Here is a 24,253-nt window from a genome sequence, read left to right on the forward strand (position 1 = left end):
CCGAGAGAGGAGTAGGTGCTGGGACTCCTCCCGGTGACTCCTGCAGGGGAGATCCCGGAACACCCCAGCACCTCGGACTCCCCCCCCCCCCCACCCCCCTACCGTCCCTGGTGCATCTGGTGGGCAGTGGGCAGGGCAGGGCGGCACCACGCCAGCAGGGCGCTTGAGGTGCAGCCAAGCCCATCCAGGCTGGGCTGCCCCAGGAAACGTGCGCCAATGGGGAGCCTTGTCGCAGGGCAGGAGTCTCAGCAGTCCACCTCTACTCGTAGGCGTAGTGATAGGGCCCGTAAGGCCAGAAAGATAGACACTTAGTAAGTTGTCATGGGTGCAGGGCACAGTTCAGTTATAGGGGCTAGGGCACGTATGTAACTGTTCACATTAAACACATTTTATCACCGATGAAAGCTGCCTCTGTGCTCTGTCTGATGGGTGCGGGGGTGGGGTGGAAGTGAGTGCCACTGTGGGTGAGGGGTGATGGAACATTGAGCCCCAGTGGGTGTGCCGTGCAGTCCCCATAACCCCATGCTTCAGATTGCACTGCCTCAGCAAACCACCTCCTCCTCACCCACTTAGTTGGTGAAACGTGCGCCGATCAAAGCGTCCCGTGCTCGTTGGCCCTGCCGGTGACGAATCACAGCCTCCCATTCATGTCCAGCCCCCATGTCCCGCCCATTGTCCCTCTCCCCCTCATTCTCCTCATCTTGAGAGGCCTGCCCTTGCTCCTCATCCTTCTCCTCCAGCACATCGCCCCTCTGCTGGGTTATATTGCAGCAGACCACGACGATGTGGCCTACCCTCCTTGACTCGTACTGGAGGGCCCCTCCAGAGCGGTCCAGGCACCTGAAGCGCATCTTAAGCACCCCAAAGCTCCTCTCAATCACTCCCCTGGTCGCACAATGGGCCTCAATGGAGCAGGACTCTGCGTCGGTCTGTGGCCTCCGTATAGGCGTCATCAGCCACGACCGCAACGGGTAACCCCTGTTGCCGAGCAACCAGCCCTGCAGCCGGTGGGGGGGGGGGGGGGGGGGGGGGGGGGGGGAGAGGGGGGGGGGGTCCCTCAAACATGCCAGGGATGAATGATTGGGCCAGGATAAACGAGTCATGCACATTGCCCGGGGACCGGTGGTCACAGACCACCTGAAAGTTCATGGAATGGTAACCCTTCTTGTTCGTAAACATCAGCCTGTTATCCGCTGGTGGTCGCAGGGCTTTGTGCACACCATTGCTTACTCCCATTGCTGTACCATGGGGATCCTGGTGATGGCGAACCCCACTGTCTGGGCATCCTGGTGGGTGCGGTCCACAGGAAACTGTATGTACTGGTCCGCAAGGGCATACAGGGCATCTATGATGGTGCGGATGCAGCTGTGCACCGATGCCCACAGGATGCCGGACATGTCGCCACTCGGCGACTGGAACGACCCCGTCACATTGTGGGTCAGGACGATCGTCACCTTGACGGCCACCGGTAACTGGTGTTTCCCCCCCAGTCCCACGCGGTGCCAGGTGTGCCATCATGTGGCAAATATGAGCGACGGTTTCCCGGCTCATTCGCAGTCTCCTCCTGCATGCCCAGTCCGGGGGTTCCTGAAAGCTCATGCAGCGCCGGTACACGCGGGGCCTCATCAGGCGCCTCCATGGCACCACCTCCTCCTTCCATTTCCCCTACTCCTCCTCATTGTCATCCTCGTCCTGTGGCTTCCCCTCATCTTGTCCCTCCTCCTCCTCCGCCTGTCGGGCAGGCGGCCCTCCAGCCTGAGCGGCTGCCACCTGCCCCTCTGCAGTCCTCTACTGCAACCTCCGCCTCCTCTCTGAGCCACCTACGCTCCCGCTCCCACAGGGCTGCATGTAGAGCAGCGGTCCCCGCTACAGTAGCCAACATCGCTGGGTGGTGCCCAAACATTATGATCTACAGGGGATGAGGGGACACAAAATGTTATCATGGCGCATACACCCCTCCACAACCAGGTGCCATGGGCTACATGGTTGCCCTGGCTGGCAGCGTGTGCCCCAGCCACGCATGTCCCCCCTGCTGGTGCCTCTGCTCCTGGCACCCATCCCTGCTGCCAGGGCCACCGTTTAATGGCACAGCCCTCACTGGGGGCTTCTGTGAGTGTGGCCCTGGGTCCTCACCCCGGTGGGTGCTTCTGGTTGGGTGGGTTGGCACTTACCCAAATGGCCATGAGGCCTGCGCTGAGCCAGCGCCGGGGTGGGTGCCTATCAACATGGCTGCCGTCATGGCATCCGTTGTGTTGGCACCACCCTGTCATGGCGGGGTTTCCCGGCCGCTCAGCCTGTTCCCCCCCGTCCCCCTCCCCGACACTCCCCAGAAACTGGCGCCAAACCGGCGTCAGAGCCGATTCCGGCATCGGAGCCGATTCTCTGGATGATTGCGTTTCGCGATTTCGACGCAGATCTTTGGAGAATCCAGCCCCTGATTAGTACAAGTTCTGCTAACATTATAAGAGGTAACCATCCCAATGTAAAATAATTTCCACATTGACATATCTTAACAAAAAGAAAAAATTATACATATCTAGGATTGAGAGACCACCCATTCATATGAACCGATTCAAATAGGGGTTTCAAATATTTCACTGTGAATTCTTTCACAATTTGCATTTTTTAACATTAACACATTGACCCTTTGAAGATTTGTCTTAAAACACCACTGCATTTTGTCAAGATGACTTAAATACAATTAGTCTCTCCAAGTTCAAGCCATTTTTTTATCAGTCACAAGTGATTGTAGCAATCGTGCGGTTATTGAGCAGAATCAGGTTTGGATTGGTACAGACATAATCAATCCAATTGATTTATTGTGCCCAATTCTTCTGGACAAAATACCATTTATTTTATTTATCTACTTTATAAATTTAAGAACATTTTAAGCTAATTCTTGTGAGTTCATTATTTAAATGTGCACTTCTGATGGAGAAAGAAAATGCTACCATCTTTGTTTTTTTATTATTACAAGAATCACGTGCATAATTAGTTTACCTTTGATTCAGTTAGTTCCCATCTATCACAGAAGACAAACATTACCATTCTTTCTTTCAAAAGTTTCATCCCAAGTTGCTTTTTTGACCCATCCTCATAGACCTGCTGGGTTTCTAGGATGTCTGCTAACTTGCCAAGCTCGACTTCAACGAGTTTCAGTTTACTATTAAACACCCAACGGTGAAGAGACAACTGTATATCATTCCTTGCTCCCTTCGCTGCTGTCTAGACTTGGCAAACACCCTGCTGTAGGAAAGGAGCCATTCATTTAATCACTATGGCTGCAATGACAAGGTATTCCCCGCTGTGCATGTTAGCAGTTTCAAACATAATCAATGCCTAATGGCTTCATAAATATTACAACTGAGACTCTTAACAAATTATCATTTAATTTTATGAACTGTATAAGACCATTTCTTCATTAAATAATGTTTAATGCCAGACCATTTCTTCATTAAGTAATGTTTAATGCCAGTCCTGGCTCCTTCTCCTCGACTAAGATTGCACACAACCACTAGACAAATTGCACAAGCTTTATTGAATAATGGCTTGAAATTAAGATCAGGAAAGCCATTATTAAATGTTCTTTTTAAAATCAAAATACTTAAACTGGAATCATAATGTTATTTTGGAGTAGTCAAATATCCGGATAGACATGTTATCATGGAAAGAAGTAACAACTTGTACAGCATATTACAGACCCTTACTATTTAACTATATAGTTATAACATACACACCAAGCTACCGTGCATCGGCAGCACGGTAGCACAAGTGGCTTCACAGCGTCAGGGTCCCAGTTTCGAAAGTGGGGGCTTAAGTGGGTCGGTGAAGACTCGATGGGCCGAATGGCCTCCTTCTGCACTGTATATTCCATTTTATGGTTTTGATGAAGAACCAAAAGGACTCAAAACGTTAACTCTGCTTTCTCTCCTTACAGATGCTGCTGGGCCTGATGAGTTTTTCCAGTATCTGCTGTTCTTGAAGCTATTTTTCCAGTTCTTCCTCACATTTAAAATGTTGTTAAACTTTACTTGATGATACAGCCAACTAACTAGATACTTAATAACTCAGCAATAACCTGCGCCACACAATTTTATTACATCACTAAAACTCCATTCAACAATTAAAGGCTCTTGGCCAGGTAAAGTATGCACAAGGGAGTTTATACATGCTCCTTTTGTATATGAGTTTACCATAAGAGGTTTGAAGTAGTCAGTCAGAACACAGCACTTCATCATTTCCATGTCACGCCTTCCTGGCTCCAGGACACCCACTAACATGCGAAAGCCAAATTCAGCACAAATATGTGTAGTGTTCAGACTTGTCACGGCTGACCTGATGGATGACTTCTTGAGCATAAGCAATATGATTTTACACGTTGTATCCCATTCTTTAATTCTAAACACAAGGCACAAGGACTCAACTTTTACTGGTAAAATTAGACTGCTCTAATGTGCAACGGTCCAAAAATTATATTTTGGAAAAAAATATGGTAACTAAGATCCCAAACCTTGGTCATCTTTTTGTGTATAACATCTTGAACATTTACAGCTCTGTCTATGTTGGACAGCAAGTCAACACTCCGTTCTGCAAGATGGATTGCCTTGAATGTTGTGGCAAATTATGTAGGCTACAGTCATTCACATTGTGGCAACCAAGAACTAATTCTGGTGAGATCACAAAGAAACCTGCATTTTTTTTCTTGTCTAACAAAACGTCTCTCGTGGTATCATTTGAGGTTTCCGAATGTGGAAAAATTAATTTGATTAATAAGGGGAACGGGTTATGTGGAGAAGGCAGGAGGATGGGGATGAGAAACATATCAGCCATAATTGAATGGCAGAGCAGACCTGATGGGCCGAATGGCCTAATTTTGCTCCTATGTCTTATGGTCTTATGGAATGAAAGGTAGCAAGATAAAGAGATTTCAGGGAGCCGGGATAAAGGTTGTGCCACCATAAATTAGTGGAGTGGAAATGCTGCAATCTGCACAATAGACAGAGTTAGAAAAGCAATGCGTGCATACTTAGGCTAAAGAAGATTGCAAGACCATGGAAGAGTTTGAAAACAAGAATGAGGATTACAAAGGCAATTCAGTAAGGGAGAGGGAATTATTAGAGGTTGGTAAAGACAGGGGATCAATTGAATGGAGATGTGCTTGACATAAGACATGGGCCACCAGATGGCTGTAGGTGGAATTGGTGTTTGTTTAGCATTGAAGTGGGCTTCAGTCGCTGAAGAGGGGAGGTAAGGATCAAAATTGTTGATGGTTCAGAGGTGGAGATAAGTGGCCTAACTGATGAAAATGGTGTTCAAAGTCCAGCTCAGGTTCGATAGGATCGAGTGGGCCTCCTCCAATTAATACTACACACCTCTGAAACTCCAAAAACAAGGCCCTAGAAATATGAATGAATGTTCAAACAAATGCAGATTCCAGCTATTGCAAAGCCTTACTTAACACCAAGTTTGATAAAAAATGTATGTTTTTTGTGTTGCACCAATTCCAACACTGCTGTCGAGCTGGAGAATAAAGTGTCAGTTCTCAAGGCGCATTAGGCTTTCAAGTGATATGGGGTGAGCTCACAGAAAAATGCAACTGATAAAGTCATTTCTATAAACGTTAAGATCGGAGGTGGTTTGGCTAATTGTCCTTTAACACTTTAACCGCTAAAGACCCAAGAATAATTGGTTATTAACTAATATTCACAGATTCCCACAGCTGCTGTGACTGCACTTCTTCACATATACTTGACAAGGACTCCATTCTCTCAGTTGCTCTGACTCCATTGCATCTGTTCCGTGATGCAACCTTCCACGCCAGCATTTCTGAGATGACCTTTTTCCTCACCCAAGGATTCTCCTAACTGTGCTTGATGCCTTAGCAGTATGCACCACATTTCCCGCACTACTGCTCTCACCCCTTCTCTCTCCCAAAACCACAATAAGGTTAGTAACAGGAAACAAAGGGTAATGGAAAGTTGTTTCAAGTGGTGTTCCACAGGGCTCAGTGTTGGGACTCTTACTGTTTATGTTCTATATTAACGATTTGGACGTAAACGTTGGGGGCACGATTGGCAAATTTGCAGATGACACAAAGATTGACCGAGTTGTGAACAGTGTAGAGGATAGCTATAATCTCCAAAATTATATACATGGGTTGATGGAGTCGACGATAAAGTAGCAGATGGAATTTAACAGAGAGAAGTGTGAGGTTATGCATTTAAGGAAGTCAAACAGTTGTAGGGAGTACACAATAAATGGGAATATAATAAGAGGGGTAGATGAAGTGAGAGATCTTGGTGTACAAATATTCAGGTCTCCATAGGCAGCAGTTCAAGTACACAAGGTTGTTAAGAAAGCATATGAAATGCTCTCGTTCATTGGCAGAGGCTAAAGAACATAAAAGTAAGGATATAATGTTGGAATTGTATAAAACACTGTGAGGCCACAACAGGAGTATTGTGTGCAGTCCTGGTCACCACATTACAGGAAGAACATTATTGCTTTGGGGAGAGCGTAGAGGAGGTTTACAAGAATGTTGCCAGGGCTAAAAAAGTGCAGTTTCGAGGAGAGATTGGAGTTATTTTTCTTGGAACAAAGAAGGCTGAATGGTGACTTAATTGAGGTGGACAAAATTATGACAGGAAGAGATGTAGTGGACAGAATAAAATTGTTTTCCTTGGTGGAGAATTCTAGAACCAGGGGACAAAGATAAGGGGCGGGATTCTCCCTTACCCGGCAGGCGGGCGGACACGGCGCCGAGGAGTGGCATGAACCACTTCGGCGTCAGGCCGCCCTTCAGGGGCAAGTCGGAACCGGCGGGGTTGGCGCCGTGCCAGCCAGCGTCAAAGGGCTTGGCGCCATGCCAAACGGAGCCGAAGGGCCTCCGCCGGCCGCCGCATGCGCAGGGGGGTTCGTCTCCGCAATAGCCATGGTGGAGGTCCACAGCAGCCGGTGCGGAGGGAAAGACTGCCCCCACGGCACAGGCCCGCCTGCGGATCGGTGGGCCCCAATCGCGGGCCAGGCCACCATGGGGGCACCCCCCGGGGCCAGATCCACCCCACCCCACGCCCCCCCCCCCCCGAGGACACCGGAGGCCGCCCGTAGAGCCAGCTCCAGCCGGTAAGTACAAGGTCTAATTTACGCCGGCGGGACCGACCCAAAACGAACGGCCGCTCGGCCCATCGCGGGGGTCGGAGAATCCCGCCCAAGATACGTGGCAGAAGGTGTAGAGGGGGGACATATGAAGCCGCCCGAGTTGGTAATGGACACAGAGACCCTAAACTATTTTAAACAGTTGCTGGTTCTGCACCTTAAGTATGCAGAACAGGAGGGGCCAGCCACAGGCAGACATGTCCTGGGTGGAGATGGACATTGCTACGGCGCCCCAGAGCTTGGCCCATTCACAAAGGGTCATGGCTGAGGGTGTCAAGAGCATTGGTCAGGCTCTGACTGATCTTAGCCAGTCACAGAGGGGCATTGCTGGCTGTAGCTTGAAATCCATGTCTCTAAGGGTGGAGGGGGAAGAGACAGAGAATATTAGCAAGATGAGGAGTCCCTTGACCATCCAATGCCACCAGGTTGCAAAGTCACCCTGAGGTGTACTGCTGTGCAATCCTCAACATGTGTCCAGACACTCCCCTCTCCCTCCACTTCCTTCAAGGTGATGTAGTCCGCACTGCACCCCTGTCCCCATAAGTGGCTGGCATTCGGATTGTTGGGAAGTGTGTTTCCAGGGGTGTTTATTTGCTGTAGCTTGTTTTTATATATGTTTGTAATAAAATACATTAAAAAAAATCAAAAGAAATCAGTGGCTGGCACCCAGCCTGTGATGTGGGTTCAATGCGCGACATAATCACATATCTTTATTTTCTATCCTCACCAGCTGTCCCTGTCAACAGGGGTACCGGTGTTAGCAATAGGCTCTGTGGCCCCTGTTCTGTTTATCCCAGTGCAGTCCACTGAGGGTCTCTTGCCAGAAGGGTGGCAATTGGTTGTATGGTGGAGACGTTCATGCTGTGCAGGTATGTGGCTCTAAACTAAGAGACTGGTGTGCGGGAAGTCCTACAGATGGCGATGAGTGAGGTATGTGTGAGTTTGCTGGGACCTTAGCTGCAATGTGATGTGGAGCCTGGGTTCTAAACAGATGTTGTGACAGGGAGCTGGTCACGATTCCTGGCCGGGGACAAGATGGATGGGATCAGGAGCGTGGTGGACAGACAGGGCTTGGAGACATCTCGTGATCCTCAGGTTGAGTGTGTTACTGGTAAGGCTATTACTCTTAGAGGGGCGATGTGCCATGGAGGGTTCCTGCAATACTGGTTAATGTGTCCTTTGTTTAGGTTGAGCTCTGCTAATCCCCTGTTTCCTCTGATGTGGGGCTGCACTTCTGAGGAGTGCCAGCACCTGGTGGGCTGGTGACTGAACTTGGTCACATCCAACCCCTTGATGACACTGCTATGATATGAGGGTTTCCAGATAGGTGGGTTGCCACGTGCACTCATAGCATTTGCGGGGCTCTGTGATCAGTCAGCAGTGTCAACAGCCAGGAGCCTGTAATTGCAGGTGGGGTATGGGTTCAAATGAATTCATGCTGCAATGGGGGTCTCAGCCAGGGAACCCCAATCCCGAGGAGGACACCCAAACCCATGCACTTGCCACCCAGTCATTCCCCGCTACTCCCTGGAGGTCCAGGCAAACCTAAAAAGCCCCCAGCAAACCTGAAAAGTTTCAACGGTTTGCTTACCTTCCTTGCTCCCCATCAACAGTCATGGCCCCCAGGCCCCGCTAAAGAGCATTAGTGAACCAGATGGGTTTTTACAACAATCGGCAATGGTTTCATGGTCATCATTAGACTTTTAATTGAATTCAAATTTCACCATCTGACATGGTGGAATTCAAACCCGAGTCCCCAGAATATGACTCTGGGTTACTCGTCCAGCGAAAATACCGCTGCGTCACTGCCTCCCCAATGTTGGCAGTAGTCTTTGGCATTTCAGAGGAACCAGGATGAGCAGGACTGCATATCCCAGCTTCACATCCAATAAAGTACTTCTCAACATATTTTCCAACTTTGTTGGGCAGGGCAGACCCAGCATGCACAAAGCAGTGAGTTCTCCCAGTGAGCCAGAGAAGACACAGCCAGAGTGAGACACAGCTAAGAGTGAGTTTGGGAATTTGAATCTAGGTGGGAATTGAATCAAATCAGTAAGGCAGCTCCTTTTAAATTTCAGGAGATAAAATTAATTTAAATTAAGCTAGAATTGTGCTGTGTAGGTTAACAAGGGCTGCCCCACCCACTCACATAACTGGTTGGCAGTTAACTGTCAGTCACTTAAATTTACCTTGATCTAAAAGCAGGTGGAGGAGGGGAGTCAATTCAGGACAATTTAAAAAGAGCAACTTGTAAACTCACTCCCAGCGAGTTCTCCCAGTGAGCCAGACAAGACACGGCCAGAGTGAGACACAGCTAAGAGTGAGTTTGGGAATTTGAATCTAGGTGGGAATTGGAAGCTGGGTGGGGAGGAAGTGCTTTTTATCCCTGGTAAATAGTGTTTCTGTTTTCTTTTTCTTTTCATTGGTATATTTATTTATTTTTTTCTTCGTTGTTTATTTATTTATTTTTATTTTTTGGGAAATTGTAATTGTTGAAGTTAACCGAAGGTTTAAGACATGGCAGGAGATCTCAGACCCATGTCATGCTTCTCGTGTGCGATGTGGGAGCTCAGGGACACGTCCACTGTCCCTGGCTCCTTCACGTGCAAGAAGTGTGTCCAGTTGCAGCTCCTGTTAGACCGCTTGACGGCTCTGGAGCTGCGGATGGACTCACTTTGGAGCATCCGCGATGCTGAGGACGTCGTGGATAGCACGTTTAGCGAGTTGGTCACACCGCAGGTGAAAGGTACTGAGGGAGATAGAAAATGGGTGACCAAAAGACAGAGCAAGAGTAGGAAGGCAGTGCAGGTGTCCTCTGCGGTCATCTCCCTGCAAAACAGATATACTGCTTTGGATACTGTTGAGGGAGATGGCTCACCAGGGGAAGGCAGCAGCAGCCAGGTTCATGGCACCATGGCTGGCTCTGCTGCGCAGCTGGGCAGGAAGAAGAATGGCAGGGCTATAGTGATAGGGGACTCAATTGTAAGGGGAATAGACAGGCCCTTCTGCGGATGCAATCGAGACTCCAGGATGGTATGTTGCCTCCCTGGTGCAAGGGTCAAGGGTGTTTCGGAGCGGCTGCAGGACATTCTGGGGGGGGGGGGGGGGGGGGTGAACAGCCAGATGTTGTGGTGTACATAGCCACCAATGATATAGGTAAAAAAACAAGCTGAATTCAGGGAGTTAGGAGTTAAACTAAAAAGTAGGACCTCAAAGGTAGTAATCTCAGGATTGCTACCAGTGCCATGAGCTAGTCAGTGTAGGAATGTCACGATAGATAGGATGAATGCGTGACTCGAGAGATGGTGCAAGAGGGAGGGATTCAAATTCCTGGGGCATTGGAACCAGCATTGGTGGAGGTGGGACCAGTACAAACCGGACGGTCTGCACCTGGGCAGGACTGGAACCGATGTCCGAGGGGGGGTGTTTGCTAGAGCTGTTGGGGAGAGTTTAAACTAATGTGGCAGGGGGATGGGAACCGATGCAGGAAGTTGGAAGGTAATAAAACAGGGACAGAAACAAAAGGCAGTAAGGGGGAAAGTGTAAGGCAGAGAAGCCATAGTCAAAAATCAAAAAGGGCGACAGTACAAGGTACAGTGACTGAGGGGAGCTCAGTGAATAGGACCAGGAATACTAAAAGGAATAAAACGGGAAGTGAAAACATTAATGGTAAGCGACGCGGCAGGTTGTTACATGAAGATATGGGTTCAACGACAAAGAAAATTAGGAGAAAGGTTAAGAGGAAATACAACTTAGGAGAGGTTACTGATCGAGGTGTTAAGATTCAGAACAGAGGTAAAAAAGCCAACATAAGTGTACTTTACCTGAATGCTCATAGTATTCGGAATAAAGTAAATGAGTTGATGGGGCAAATCATCGTGAATTATTATGATTTAGTGGCCATTACTGAAACATGGTTAAAGGATGGTCACAACTGGGAGTTAAATATCCGAGGGTATCAAACTATTCGGAAGGACAGAGTGGATGGTAAGGGAGGTGGTGTAGCTCTGTTATTTAAGGATGACATCCGGGCAACAGTAAGGGATGACATCGGTGCTATGAAGGATCAGGTTGAATCCATTTGGGTGGAAATCAGGAATAGTAAGGCGAAAAAGTCACTGATAGGAGTAGTCTATAGGCCACCAAATAGTAACATTATGGCGGGGCAGACAATAAACAAAGAAATAACTGATGCATGTAGAAATGGTGCAGCAGTTATCATGGGGGATTTTAATCTACATGTCGATTGGTTTAACCAGGTCGGTCAAGGCAGCCTTGAGGAGGAGTTTATAGAATGAATCCGCGATAGTTTCCTAGAACAATATGTAATGGAACCTACGAGGGAACAAGCGGTCCTAGATCTGGTCCTGTGTAATGAGACACGGTTGATTCAGGATCTCATAGCTAGGGATCCTCTCGGAAGGAGCGATCACAATATGGTGGAATTTAAAATACAGATGGAGGGTGAGAAGGTAAAATCAAGCACTAGTGTCTTGTGCTTAAACAAAGGAGATTACAATGGGATGAGAGAAGAACTAGCTAAGGTAGACTGGGAGCAAAGACTTTGTGGTGAAACAGTTGAGGAACAGTGGAGAACCTTCCAAGCGATTTTTCACAGTGCTCAGCAAAGGTTTATACCAACAAAAAGGAAGGACGGTAGAAAGAGGGAAAATCAACCGTGGATATCTAAGGAAATAAGGGAGAGTATCAAATTGAAGGAAAAAGCATACAAAGTAGCAAAGATTAGTGGGAGACTAGAGGACTGGGAAACCTTTAGGGGGCAACAGAAAGTGACTAAAAAAGCTATAAAGAAGAGTAAGATAGATTATGAGAGTAAACTTGCTGAGAATATAAAAACAGATAGAAAAAGTTTCTACAAATATATAAAACAAAAAAGAGTGGCTAAGGTAAATATTGGTCCTTTAGAGGATGAGAAGGGAGATTTAATAATGGGAGATAAGGAAATGGCTGAGGAACTGAAGAACTGAACAGGTTTTTTGGGTCGGTCTTCACAGTGGAAGACACAAATAACATGCCAGTGACTGATGGAAATGAGGCTATGACAGGTGAGGACCTAGAGAGGATTGTTATCACCAAGGAGGTAGTGATGGGCAAGCTAATGGGGCTAAAGGTAGACAAGTCTCCTGGCCCTGATGGAATGCATCCCAGAGTGCTAAAAGAGATGGCTAGGGAAATTGCAAATGCACTAGTGATAATTTACCAAAATTCACTAGACTCTGGGGTGGTCCCGGCGCATTGCAAATTAGCAAACGTGACACCACTGTTTAAAAAAGGAGGTAGGCAGAAAGCGGGTAATTATAGGCCAGTGAGCTTAACTTCTGTAGTAGGGAAGATGCTGGAATCTATCATCAAGGAAGAAATAGCGAGGCATCTGGATGGAAATTGTCCCATTGGGCAGACGCAGAATGGGTTCATAAAGGGCAGGTCGTGCCTAACTAATTTAGTGGAATTTTTTGAGGACATTACCAGTGCGGTAGATAACGGGGAGCCAATGGATGTGGCATATCTGGATTTCCAGAAAGCCTTTGACAAGGTGCCACACAAAAGGTTGCTGCATAAGATAAAGATGCATGGCATTAAGGGGAAAGTAGTAGCATGGATAGAGGATTGGTTAATTAATCGAAAGCAAAGATTGGGGAATAATGGGTGTTTCTCTGGTTGGCAATCAGTAGCTAATGGTGTCCCTCAGGGATCAGTGTTGGGCCCACAACTGTTCATAATTTACATAGATGATTTGGAGTTGGGGACCAAGGGCAATGTGTCCAAGTTTACAGACGACACTCAGATAAGTGGTAAAGCAAAAAGTGCAGAGGATACTGGAAGTCTGCAGAGGGATTTGGATAGGCTAAGTGAATGGGCTAGGGTCTGGCAGATGGAATACAATGTTGACAAATGTGAGGTTATCCATTTTGGTAGGAATAACAGCAAAAGGGATTATTATTTAAATGATAAAATATTAAAACATGTGGCTGTGCAGAGAGACCTGGGTGTGCTAGTGCATGAATCGCAAAAAGTTGGTTTACAGGTGCAACAGGTGATTAAGAAGGCAAATGGAATTTTGTCCTTCATTTCTAGAGGGATGGAGTTTAAGACCAGGGAGGTTATGCTGCAATTGTATAAGGTGTTAGTGAGGCCACACCTGGAGTATTGTGTTCAGTTTTGGTCTCCTTACTTGAGAAAGGACGTACTGGCACTGGAAAGTGTGCAGAGGAGATTCACTTGGTTAATCTCAGAGCTGAAGGGGTTGGATTGAGAGGAGAGGTTGAGTAGACTGGGACTGTACTCATTGGAATTTAGAAGGATGAGGGGGATCTTATAGAAACATATAAAATTATGAAGGGAATCGATAGGATAGATGCGGGCAGGTTGTTTCCACTGGCGGGTGAAAGCAGAACTAGGGGGCATAGCCTCAAAATAAGGGGAAGTAGATTTCGGACTGAGTTTAGGAGGAACTTCTTCACCCAAAGGGTTGTGAATCTATGGAATTCCTTGCCCAGTGAAGCAGTAGAGGCTCCTTCATTAAATGGTTTTAAGATAAAGATAGATAGTTTTTTGAAGAATAAAGGGATTAAGGGTTATGGTGTTCGGGCCGGAAAGTGGAGCTGAGTCCACAAAAGATCAGCCATGATCTCATTGAATGGTGGAGCAGGGTCAAGGGGCCAGGTGGCCTACTCCTGCTTCTAGTTCTTCTGTTCTTCTGTTCATATATTGACAGAATGGGTTCCAATTTATGCCTTACGAAGATAAAGCATTGACCTATTTCTTGGCCCATGTGTTTAATGCCCACTCCAGGGACTTGAACAGATATAATTTTGCCAGGACATTCACTGCAGAGTAAAGGTCGAGCTGCACTGTCAGAAGTCTCATTATGAGATGTTAAACTGTGAACCAATATGCTCTCGCAGGTTGATGGAAACAAGTCTACAGTCCTGGGGTGACACGGTGGAACAATTCTTAGCACTGCTGCCTCACAGGGACCTGGGTTTGATTCTGACTTCGGGTGACTGTCTGTGTGGAGTTTGCACTTCCTCCCCATGTCTGCGTGGGTTTCCTCCGGGTGCTCCGGTTTCCTCCCACAATCCAAAGATGTGCATTTTAGGTGGATTGGCCATGATAAATTGCCCCTTCGTGTCCAAAGGTTCGGTGGGGATACAGGGCTAGAACAGGGATTGGGCCTTGGTAGGGTGCTCTTCCAAAGGGTCGGCACTGACTCAATGAGTCAAATGGCCTCCTTCTGCACTGTAGGGATTCTATGATTCTATGACTATCTAAAGAGGAGCAATGGAGTCTACTAATCTTCTGTGTCACACTTATGCCTCAGTTAATCCACAACATATATATATATTTTTCTTATTATTAAAATAAATTTAGAGTACCCAATTGTTTTTTTCCAATTAAGGGACAAATTAGCACGACCAATTCACCTACCCTGCACATCGTTTTGGGCTGTGGGGGTGAGACCCACCCAGATATGGGGAGAATGCGCAAACTCCACACCGGCGGTGACCTGGGGCCAGGATCGAACCCGGGTCCTCGGCGCCGTGAGGCAGGAGTGCTAACAACTGCCCCACTTAATATAGAACATATAAAGTGAATGCCATTTCCTATTCTTGCTTACGTTGTGACAGTGACTATATTCAAGAGTAGCTAATTGATGGTAGAACACTCGAGGGTTCCCTGTAAATGTGAAGACAGGATGAAAATGGAAGTTCTTTCCTTTCTTTGCAGAACTAGGACTCCAAGATTGTGAAGAAGAAAAGAGAATAATTTTATATTCTTGCAATATTTTTTTATGATTGATGGTAATGTAACAAAATGACATTTCATCTGACACATTTCATATGCACAGCACTCTGGGATTCTCGGCACAGAGAACCAACAAAAACATTTCGAATAAGAAACAGCATATGATTATGTCATGCTTGAAACACAGCTAATTAGTTAAAAATATACTTAATCAGGTCAGATAGAAGTTACTGAATAACAACCATGCCCATAAATTTTGCTTAAACCCCGACAAAAAACAGAGGGGGTGTAGGATGCAGTGACTACAAAGCACGATTAACTTGCACCCTTGATTGTAATGTAGGCAAGGTGTCAAGTTCATACGATCATTGCCATGAATTTTGTATGCAGCCAGCTCTCCCCACTGATTTCACTAGCTGCGTTCATTAGTAGGAGGCCAAATATCACTGTTGCTTGGCACTATTTAAAGCTAGACTGCAGCTCTTTAAGGAGATGTGCACTGACTGCTGGTGGTGCGAGATCTCTTTGAATATCATGCTGTAGAAGAGTCACGAATTACTGACCATGCAACAGCGCAGACTCCAATGCTTTCAGGTGCTGCACTGTAGATGTTGGCGGAAGAAGTAGAAAGAAAAATGACCTAACTCATAGGAAGGAGAAGTGGTCCTCTGGATTCATGCTCAGAAAGCAGTGATGGGTGATAGCAGAAAAGGTTAATGCAAGGGGTTTAGCCCCAAGGACCTGGATTTAGCACAGGAAGAAGTTTAATGATCTCAAAAAGAGTTTTCAAGGTCAGTGAATGCATCTTCAAATGCCGTATTCGATGAACTGCACCATTGGTCTTAACCACTGCTCAATTCATTGCATCCTAACAAATATCTTCTGCAATCCCTCAATCAGGATTGATACCTAACATTCATATGCTTCACTTCATCCTCACATACTTAGCACTGTGGCAAGCCTCACACCCTCGTCTCACAGCTTGCACCTGTGCTAATCCTTCCCCCTAGCCCTGACAACTTCATCAGTCAAACAGAATGCATGACACTCACTGACACTGGAGAACGTGGTGCATGACCAGAGGCAGTGGGAATTTAATGGAAATGGATAAGATGCCCATGCATGTTTCAACTTTTATGGAGGAGACAGTGCTGGCCATTATGGAAATAGACAGTGCTGAAGCCAGGGTCACCAATGGGGTTCAAGCAATGGAGGTTGAGCATATCTTCATACTTAATCCACCTTCTTACTTCCTGTTGTGGTGCACTTCTTCCAACTAACCACAGGGGAATCAGGGACAGGTTACAATAGCTTATCCATGATTCAAGCATGGAGGGAACTACCCCAAAGAAACCTCTGAAGCAACACTCTCTCTCCTCTAATACAACTCTCAGCTCTAATACAGCTCTCACAGGGACAACATTCTAATACACCAAGTTACAAATACAGACTGCTTATACAGTTAGTCAGTATACAGAACATTGTTTAATTTCAATCTTGTATTATTAAACCTTTCAACTAAAAGCTTAGCTGTTATCTCCTAGCTGGAGACTATCTGTTCTTCTGACATGTAAACAATCTTGCTGGTGAGTTTTGTTGAACTTGAGGTAGAGCACTTGACTCGCATGTGCTCTTTACTCTAAATCAGCGGCGTTAGATCTACCTCTCCTTCTACCACATCTATCCATTAGCTCTTACACTTTCCCTTCATCTCTTAATCTCTTCTGATATCAAGCTGTAGATGGAGTAAGCATGCATCTCTCCATTTTCCCACTCATTCCACAACCTTGTCCTTTTTTAATTTCAGACTTTGGAGCCCAATTTTTTTGCCTTCCTGATCACAAAACAGAGAGCAAATTTTAAAAGAAAATACTGAGTGTCTCTCATATTCCTTCCTTTAAATCAGATTTGTGGGGAAGGCTCATGTACGCGAGGTGGAAATAAACAAGCTATTCAGCCTGAACAACATCTGTAGAGAAAACATCTGTAAAGGTCTTAGGCAAGGTTCACGATTAGCGAAGCATTTCCCCACAATTGTGCAATGAACTGAAGGTCATTGATTTGGGGCCAATGGTACTATTAAAAATGTTTGAATTGCTACTATTCAGAAGGAGAATTATTTTCAGGGGAAGTTCAGGAAGGAAATCAGTGCTCCTGATATAGGGGATCAATAGGTGGTGTTAGAATGTAGTACAAAATCAGGCATGGGCTCAATAGATTGGTCTTTCTATATATTCTTATCTTTTTAATACAGTTTTCAATTTTAATGCAATTTTATTGCTAAAGCTGTATCCTCAAAGAAATAGTGACAAAATAACTTGGTGAGGCAATCAAATCACCATGCCAGTAATCCCATAGCTAACGTAACAAGTTGTCTTACAAACAAAGATCCCAATCTACTGCTTTGGATAATAATCAAGCACAAGAACAAAGTTTGATTGGCTTATGAAATTCTACATGAACTGGATAGGCACTTTAAATTCGCTTTGTGGAAATTGGTGATATATTCCTAATGGTGCTTTTGAATTTTAAATTTGTTTTACTGGCTAAATGCAATGATCTGTTTGTCTGATGTGGAAGCTCTTCAGAGGTGTGTCAAGATAATAGACTGACAAAGAAAATCAGCTACTTTATGATGCACAATATGCAATAGGCCTGAAATTATTGCATCACATGGCATAACTTGCAGGTTATTTTCAACTTGGGATGGGAAGAAAACCTAATTTCCTGAAACAAACCCCAATGTAGTGCTAATCTTTAAAGGTAATAGCTACTGAAATCCATTCAAAGAGATATTTTATGAGATCCCATAACACGAGGAGAAGGTAAACATTCAGTATCAATAGTGCACAGGGTTTTCAATGGCATGAGAAGTCAAAGGTCAAGTCATAACCTGAATGAAAATTAGAGTCCTTTTTCCCCCATTTTCTGAAAGAGGCAGAGGCCCTGTTAATCATCGCTGATCCAACAAATCTTTTGCAAAGGATGCTGATAACTGCAGTCTCACCTCACATCACCATACTGGGATAAGTGAAAAGAAAACGATACACTTTAAATTGTGAGAGAATCTTTTCCCCAAAAAATATAGCACCGAGATACAATGTTCGGCTTTGCTTTCAGCTAAGTTTTTGCAGTAAGACAATGAAAATATAAATTTTGTACCTTGGTGGAAACGATATCTCTTGTTCACCCAACTTGTCTTTAAATACAGACAGCTCCCTGTCAAATTCTAAAAGCTGAAAAGAAATTGATAACAAAAAGGTTATCATTATAATTATGGCATTTCATTGACCTACTGACCAGCCTTGTGTGAACACTTTTTCTTCTCAGGATGTATCTTCCCTACCTTGTGTTACTGTCCCGGACCAATTTATATTCGAAAGACGGACGAGAAACCCCAACAATTTTTTAAATTTGTAAACTGTTAGGAAAAAATACTTCACCCTCAGGAGTGATTCCACTGACAAATCAGGATTTTTGTATTCAGACAAACTTTATTATTAACACAGGATTCACCCCATTAACATCCAAGGAAGAAATAGCTTTTCAATTAATAGTTAAACAGTTCTTTAAAAAATAAAGAAAGGTCTTTGAACTTACTTTTCCATCTACTTTTAAATTTCAATTCAGCAAAATCCACAGATAGGTCAAATACCACTTATTAATAAAGTTAACATTGGTGCCTTACAGATTTATTCACGCAGTCCTGGGAGAGAAGCTTTCAGAAGCCAATGTGAGAAACAATCTCTTTCCTCAGAACCCAGAGCAGAACTCTAAAAATGAAACTAAAAACAGACACAGAGCAGGGCTGAAAAATAAAACTACTAACAGATCCAGCCTCTCCCATGTGCGATATCACAGCCGACTGAGCTGTTAACCCCATAGTCACAGCTTTAGCAGACAAAGGACTAGATTCTTCTGCCCCACCCGCCGCAAGGTCGCCACGGGCGAGACATGGACAATGGAAAAGTCCACTGACCTTGAACGGGATTCTCCGACCGCCAGGCAGGCGCGGCCACTCATATAATCTGGATACCCTAACCTAAGTCCTTTTAATCATATTACTATTATTACATATAATAATACAATATATGGAAACATTTCCGACATTCATCACTTGTTCGTCAGAAGATCTTGGCTTTTAGCAACATAGATCACCCAGTAAGTGTTTGCAGGCTTTTGGAATAAAGAGGACGTCACAGCAAACTCCAATCCCATCTCCTTCTAATATCCTTATAAAAGGTACAGCAATCAGGAAGAACCTGTCTAATTTCCCCTTTGGCAACCGACAAATACAGAGAGCAACTCTGGTGGGTCTACTATATTGTTGGCTGGAACCATCTAACAGTTCAGACAAGGATAAAACCTGAGACCTCCTGATGTCTCTGATTTCTCAACTCACTGAACAAACCATTGAGCCAGTTGAGGAATTTGTTAGGTAATACTTTATTGCCAATTCAACACAATTGAAAAAAAACCTTGGGCTGAATTCTCTGCAGTCGGGATTCTCCGTTTTATTTTATAAATTTAGAGGACCCAGCTCATTTTTTCCAATTAAGGGGCAATTTTGCATGGCCAATCCACCTAACCTGCACATCTTTGTGTTGTGCTGGGGAAACCCACGCAAACACGGGTGAATGTGCAAACACCACACGGACAGTGACCCAGAGCCGAATCGAACCTGGGACCTCGGCAGCGTGAGACAGCAGTGCTAACCACTGCGCCACCGTGCTGCCCTAGGGATTCTCTGTTTTGCCGGCAGCCCGGGGGTTTCCCGACGGTGTGGGGCTACCCCACAATGGGAAACCCCATTGATCAGCCAGCGAAACGGAGAGTCTTTTCTTTCCAAATTTTAATTTTTATTTACATAGGAACAGTAGGCCATTCATCCCATTGAGCCTGCTCCGCCCTTCAATCTGATCCTGGCTAATTAGACACTTCAATGCCTTTTATACCTACTATCCCCAAAGCTCTTCGCATTATTGTTAATCAGAAGTCTATCTATCTCTACCTTAAACATACTCAATGATTGAAGTTCCACAGCCCTCTGCGATAGGGAATTCCAAAGATTCACAGCCATTTGTGAAAATAAAATTCCCCTCATCCCCCTTATTTTGAAATTGGGCTTCTTAGTTCTAGATTCCCCACCGATGGTAAACATCTTGGCCGGGATTCTCCCCTATCCAGCGGGGCGGGCCGTACCGGCGCTGAGGACTGGCTTGAACCACTCTGGCGTCGGGCTGCCCGGAAGGTGCGGAATCCTCCGCCCTTACAGGGGCTAGGCCGGCAGCGTCGGGGTTGGCGCCGCGCCAACCGGCGCCGAAGGGCGTCCGCCAACCGGCGCGTGCGCAGGAGCGCCAGTGTGTTCTGGTGTGATCCCAGCACATGCGCAGGGGTGTTCTTCTCCGCTCCGGCCATGGCGGACCGTTACAGCGGCCGGCGCGCAGGGAAAGAGTGCCCCCACGGCACAGGCCCGCCCGCAGATCGGTGGGCTCCGATCGCGGACCAGGACACCATGGCCCCCCCCCTCTCCCCCGGGGCCAGATCCTCCCGCATCCCCCCCCCCGAGGACTCCGCAGGCCACCGGCAGAGCCAGGTCCCACCGGTAAGGACCTTGTTTGATTTACACCGGCGGGATTGGCCGAAAACGGGTGACCACTCGGCCCATCGGGGAGCGGAGAATCGCCGGGTGGGCCACTGCCAATGGCCTCCGACCAGCGTGAAGCTATTCCTGCCCCCGCTGAAAAACCGGCGCCGGAGAATCCGGCAGCCGGCGTCGGGCTGGCGGGGCGGGATTCACGCTGCCCCCCGGCGATTCTCTGGCCCAGCGGGGGGTCGGAGAATCCCGCCCCATATCTGCATCTAGCCTGTCTATTCCTTTCAGTATTTTATGGGTTTCAATAAGATCACCTCTCATTCATCGAAACTTTAGAGAATGCAGGCTCAGTTTGCCTAATCGAGAATACAGGCTCGGTTTGTCCAATCTCTCTTCATAAGACAGTCCCATCATCTCCGGAACAAGTCCAGTGAACCTTCATTGCACGCTCTATGGCTACAATCTCCTTTCTGAGGTAAGGGGACCAGTGTTTATTTTCACTATTCTCCCACTTTCTTTTGTAATCTTGCTTTGCCTAACTGGAAGTTGCACACTCAGTGTTGTACATGAGTCGACCCTATTCCCACCAGTCAGTTCTTCACCAGTGTGAGCATGGATTCAAAATGGATGCAACAAAAATTAAATGAGGTGACTGAAAAATACCAAACTTCCTAAAATGCAAGCGGTTCTTGTTCATAGTCAGGGGCAGGCAAAATCTCAGCTTTAACAGTAAATTAATCCGCACCTGCATTTGGCTTTTTTCAATTTAAGACCTGGCAGAGCACAAAATTCCTGGGGGAGGGGTGGTTTTCATTATAAACCTGAGGGGAATTGCAGGGTAACATTCAGTTTGGTTTATGATGACCTGAACATAATTTTGAGTCTGAAACTATAAATCGGGATAAGGGCATTCATTTTATATACATAACATGACTCTTGTGCATCATTTTCCCATTTAAAGAGTACAAATGTATTTCCTTAACTTTTACTAAAACCCAAGGTTAAATCACAGAGCTATATGTCGGTTTTGAACAAACAGCCATTCAAATTGTTACAAACAGCATTATCTTTCCATCAATATTTGTTCTTAACCTGGATTGTAAGTGAGTAAGTGACTGAATGCTCATAATAATCTGTTCTGCTACTGACCATCACTCTTTGTAAGTGCCATTTCCTATTCTGACAAGTATGTCATCAAAATAACACCTTTTATGACTACAGTGTGTTTACGCTACTGCCTATTAATCATCTCTCATCTCACAGCTGTGCTGATACCATTGTATGGGTGGCAGAGGTTCTGATCTAAATTAGATTATGTCCCTCTATCCCATGCCACCTCATAAATCATTCCTGAAATGCAAAATTAGCAGCTACTTGTACACATTAATTATCTGTACGAAAGCAGTCACTTGAACCACCTGCAAGGCTGACCAGTTCTCCCACCTTTCCATTTCGAGGCAGAAACCAAAGGTCTTTCTATTGTAACACGACCATATTGTTCGAACATTTTCGCTGCTTTATCAAATGTGGCCCCATGCACTTCATCCAAGGCCCTTCATTGAACAGCCGTCTTTTCCAAAATTTATGACTCTGCATGAAAATATGGCCAAGTGCATTCTCCTCTCGGACATATATGATAGTCCACTGCCTCGATTTTAACCCCAGTGAGACTGGTGCTCGGAAAGAGTTAAATTCAGCCCGAGTACGCTGACTGGCTGAGGTCACGCCTTGCACCAGGCAACATCGTACTTTCACCCACTTTAAAGTCAGTAAAAATTCCCGCTGCAGATAAGTGACGGCCTAATTCCAATTCAAATGCTGCACTTGATGCTGCACTTGATGACCTAAGCAGTGCTGCAACATGATTTTCACGATAAATTGGGGGTGGGGGGGGGGGGGGGGGGGGGGGGGGGGGAAAGAGAGCGAGAGAGGCCTGTCTGATGAGTAACCCAGCAGAGAAGGATGTCAAGAGCCACCAAATGGTCAGAAAAGGGCAAGGTAAGTGTTCGAAAATTGCTGTGGAATCCTTGTGGGCCAGGAAGAGACAGATACACTCCCCAGGCTCACACTCCCCAGGCTCCTCATGGAGGCCTTGGACCTCTTCAATGCTAGCCTCCCATGCTGACATTGGCTGCCAAAACCCTTGGCGAGAGCCAACTATATTCAAATGGGCCGTGGGCACTATTTTATGCCTTGGGGATCCCAGCATTTTACAGCTACTGACCTAATGGTCCACTCATGCCTAATGGCACCGTCAGTTTCTGGTGCTGGAGGCAGACAGACTTGCATTATTTCAAGAAAGCCGAGGACTCCACTGGTTCCATTCTCAAGTTGAGATTTCTATGGCAGTTTCCAGCACACACCCCACTTATCCTGAAGGCAACCCCAATTTAAATCAAAGCCTATATACCTGATTTACAAGAAATGAAAATGAATGGAATCACACTGATATTATCATAGACTCCATCAGAAAAGTGACGTGTGATCAGATTTCAACGTTACCTGCCATTAAGTATTGGATGGGCAGAAATGTTCTCCAATTAACTATTGGTAAGGCCAAAGCCATTTTCTTCAGTGCCCGCCATAAACCTCAGTCCCTCGCTATTATCTGATTTAACTCCTTCCATTGTCTGAGCCAGAATCAGACTGATTGTAAACAAAGCATCCTATTTGATCCTGAACTGAGTTTTCAAACTCACATACTCTTCCCCAACAAGACTGCCTGCTTATACTCTGTAATAATGCTGGTCTTCACCCACCTCTCAAGCCCATATGCTGCTGAAAACCTCAGGGGCGAAATTCTCCTACCCGCCCCGCCACATTTCTGCCCCGACCGGCCGGCGGGAGTCTCCGTAACGCCGGCCGGTCAATGGGGTTTCCCATTGTGGGGCAGCCCCACGCCGTCGGGAAACCCCCGGGCGCCGGCAGAACGGAGACTCCCGCCGGCGGAGAATGACGCCCATGCCATGTCTTTATTACCTCCAGACTGGATTAATCCATGGCCTCATGGTTTGCCTCCTATCCTTCACCCTCCTTAAACTGGAGCTCATTCTAAACTCTGCTATCCATATTCCAAAATGCATCAAGTCTCGTTCTTCCATCACCCATGTGTCCCTGTTTCAGTGCCCAGCATCGCCTCAATTCTCACCCTCATGTTCAAATCCCTCCATGGTCTCGCCCAATCCTACCTCTGCAAGTTCCTGCAGCCCTGCAACCCTCCAAAGACACTGAGTTCCTCAATTATAGCCTCTATTACATCTTAAATTCCATCACCCCAACACTGGCTTCAGCTGCCTAGGCCCTAAGCACAAGAATTTGCTCGCTTAGCCTTTCTGCGTCGATCTCTCTCCACCTTAAACCCGACCCATTTTTTGTTACCTATCTTGATACCTGATGTGACTCAGTATCAAATTTTGGTTGGTAATTCCCTTATGAATCAGCTTAAGATATTTTACAACAATTGCAATAATGCAAGTTGTTGTTGTTTTGCTGAATCAGCAGTGTCTGACCTTAAACTTCCTTCAATCTGTGTCAGCAACCAAAGTACGAATGGAGGAATATATAAGGATTAATTCACATCACGCACATGAGCTCAAAAATACCTTTGCCATTGTGTTTTGTTGAAATCACTGAAGGCAACATTACAGATTTAGCCATGTCCCTCATTTATCAAACTTTTTATTTATTCATAACTATAAACGAGACACTAAAATCAGAAAGATTCTTTTTGAAGGG

The 24,253-nt window shown here is 46.0% G+C and overlaps 1 protein-coding gene across 5 annotated transcripts in view; it reads right to left on the reverse strand.

Annotated features, from left to right (window-relative positions):
• The window catches only part of inpp5a (inositol polyphosphate-5-phosphatase A), a 752,293-nt gene that overhangs the window by 48,736 nt on the left and 679,304 nt on the right, over positions 1 to 24,253 (reverse strand). For all 5 annotated transcript variants that reach the window (XM_072479145.1, XM_072479144.1, XM_072479142.1 and 2 more), the window contains one exon: positions 18,085 to 18,158. In XM_072479145.1, coding sequence (XP_072335246.1) covers positions 18,085 to 18,158 — 74 coding nt within the window. The remainder of the gene's footprint in view (positions 1 to 18,084; positions 18,159 to 24,253) is intronic.

Source organism: Scyliorhinus torazame, chromosome 16, assembly GCF_047496885.1.
Source record: "Scyliorhinus torazame isolate Kashiwa2021f chromosome 16, sScyTor2.1, whole genome shotgun sequence".
In the NCBI taxonomy this organism is placed as follows: Eukaryota; Metazoa; Chordata; class Chondrichthyes; order Carcharhiniformes; family Scyliorhinidae; genus Scyliorhinus; species Scyliorhinus torazame.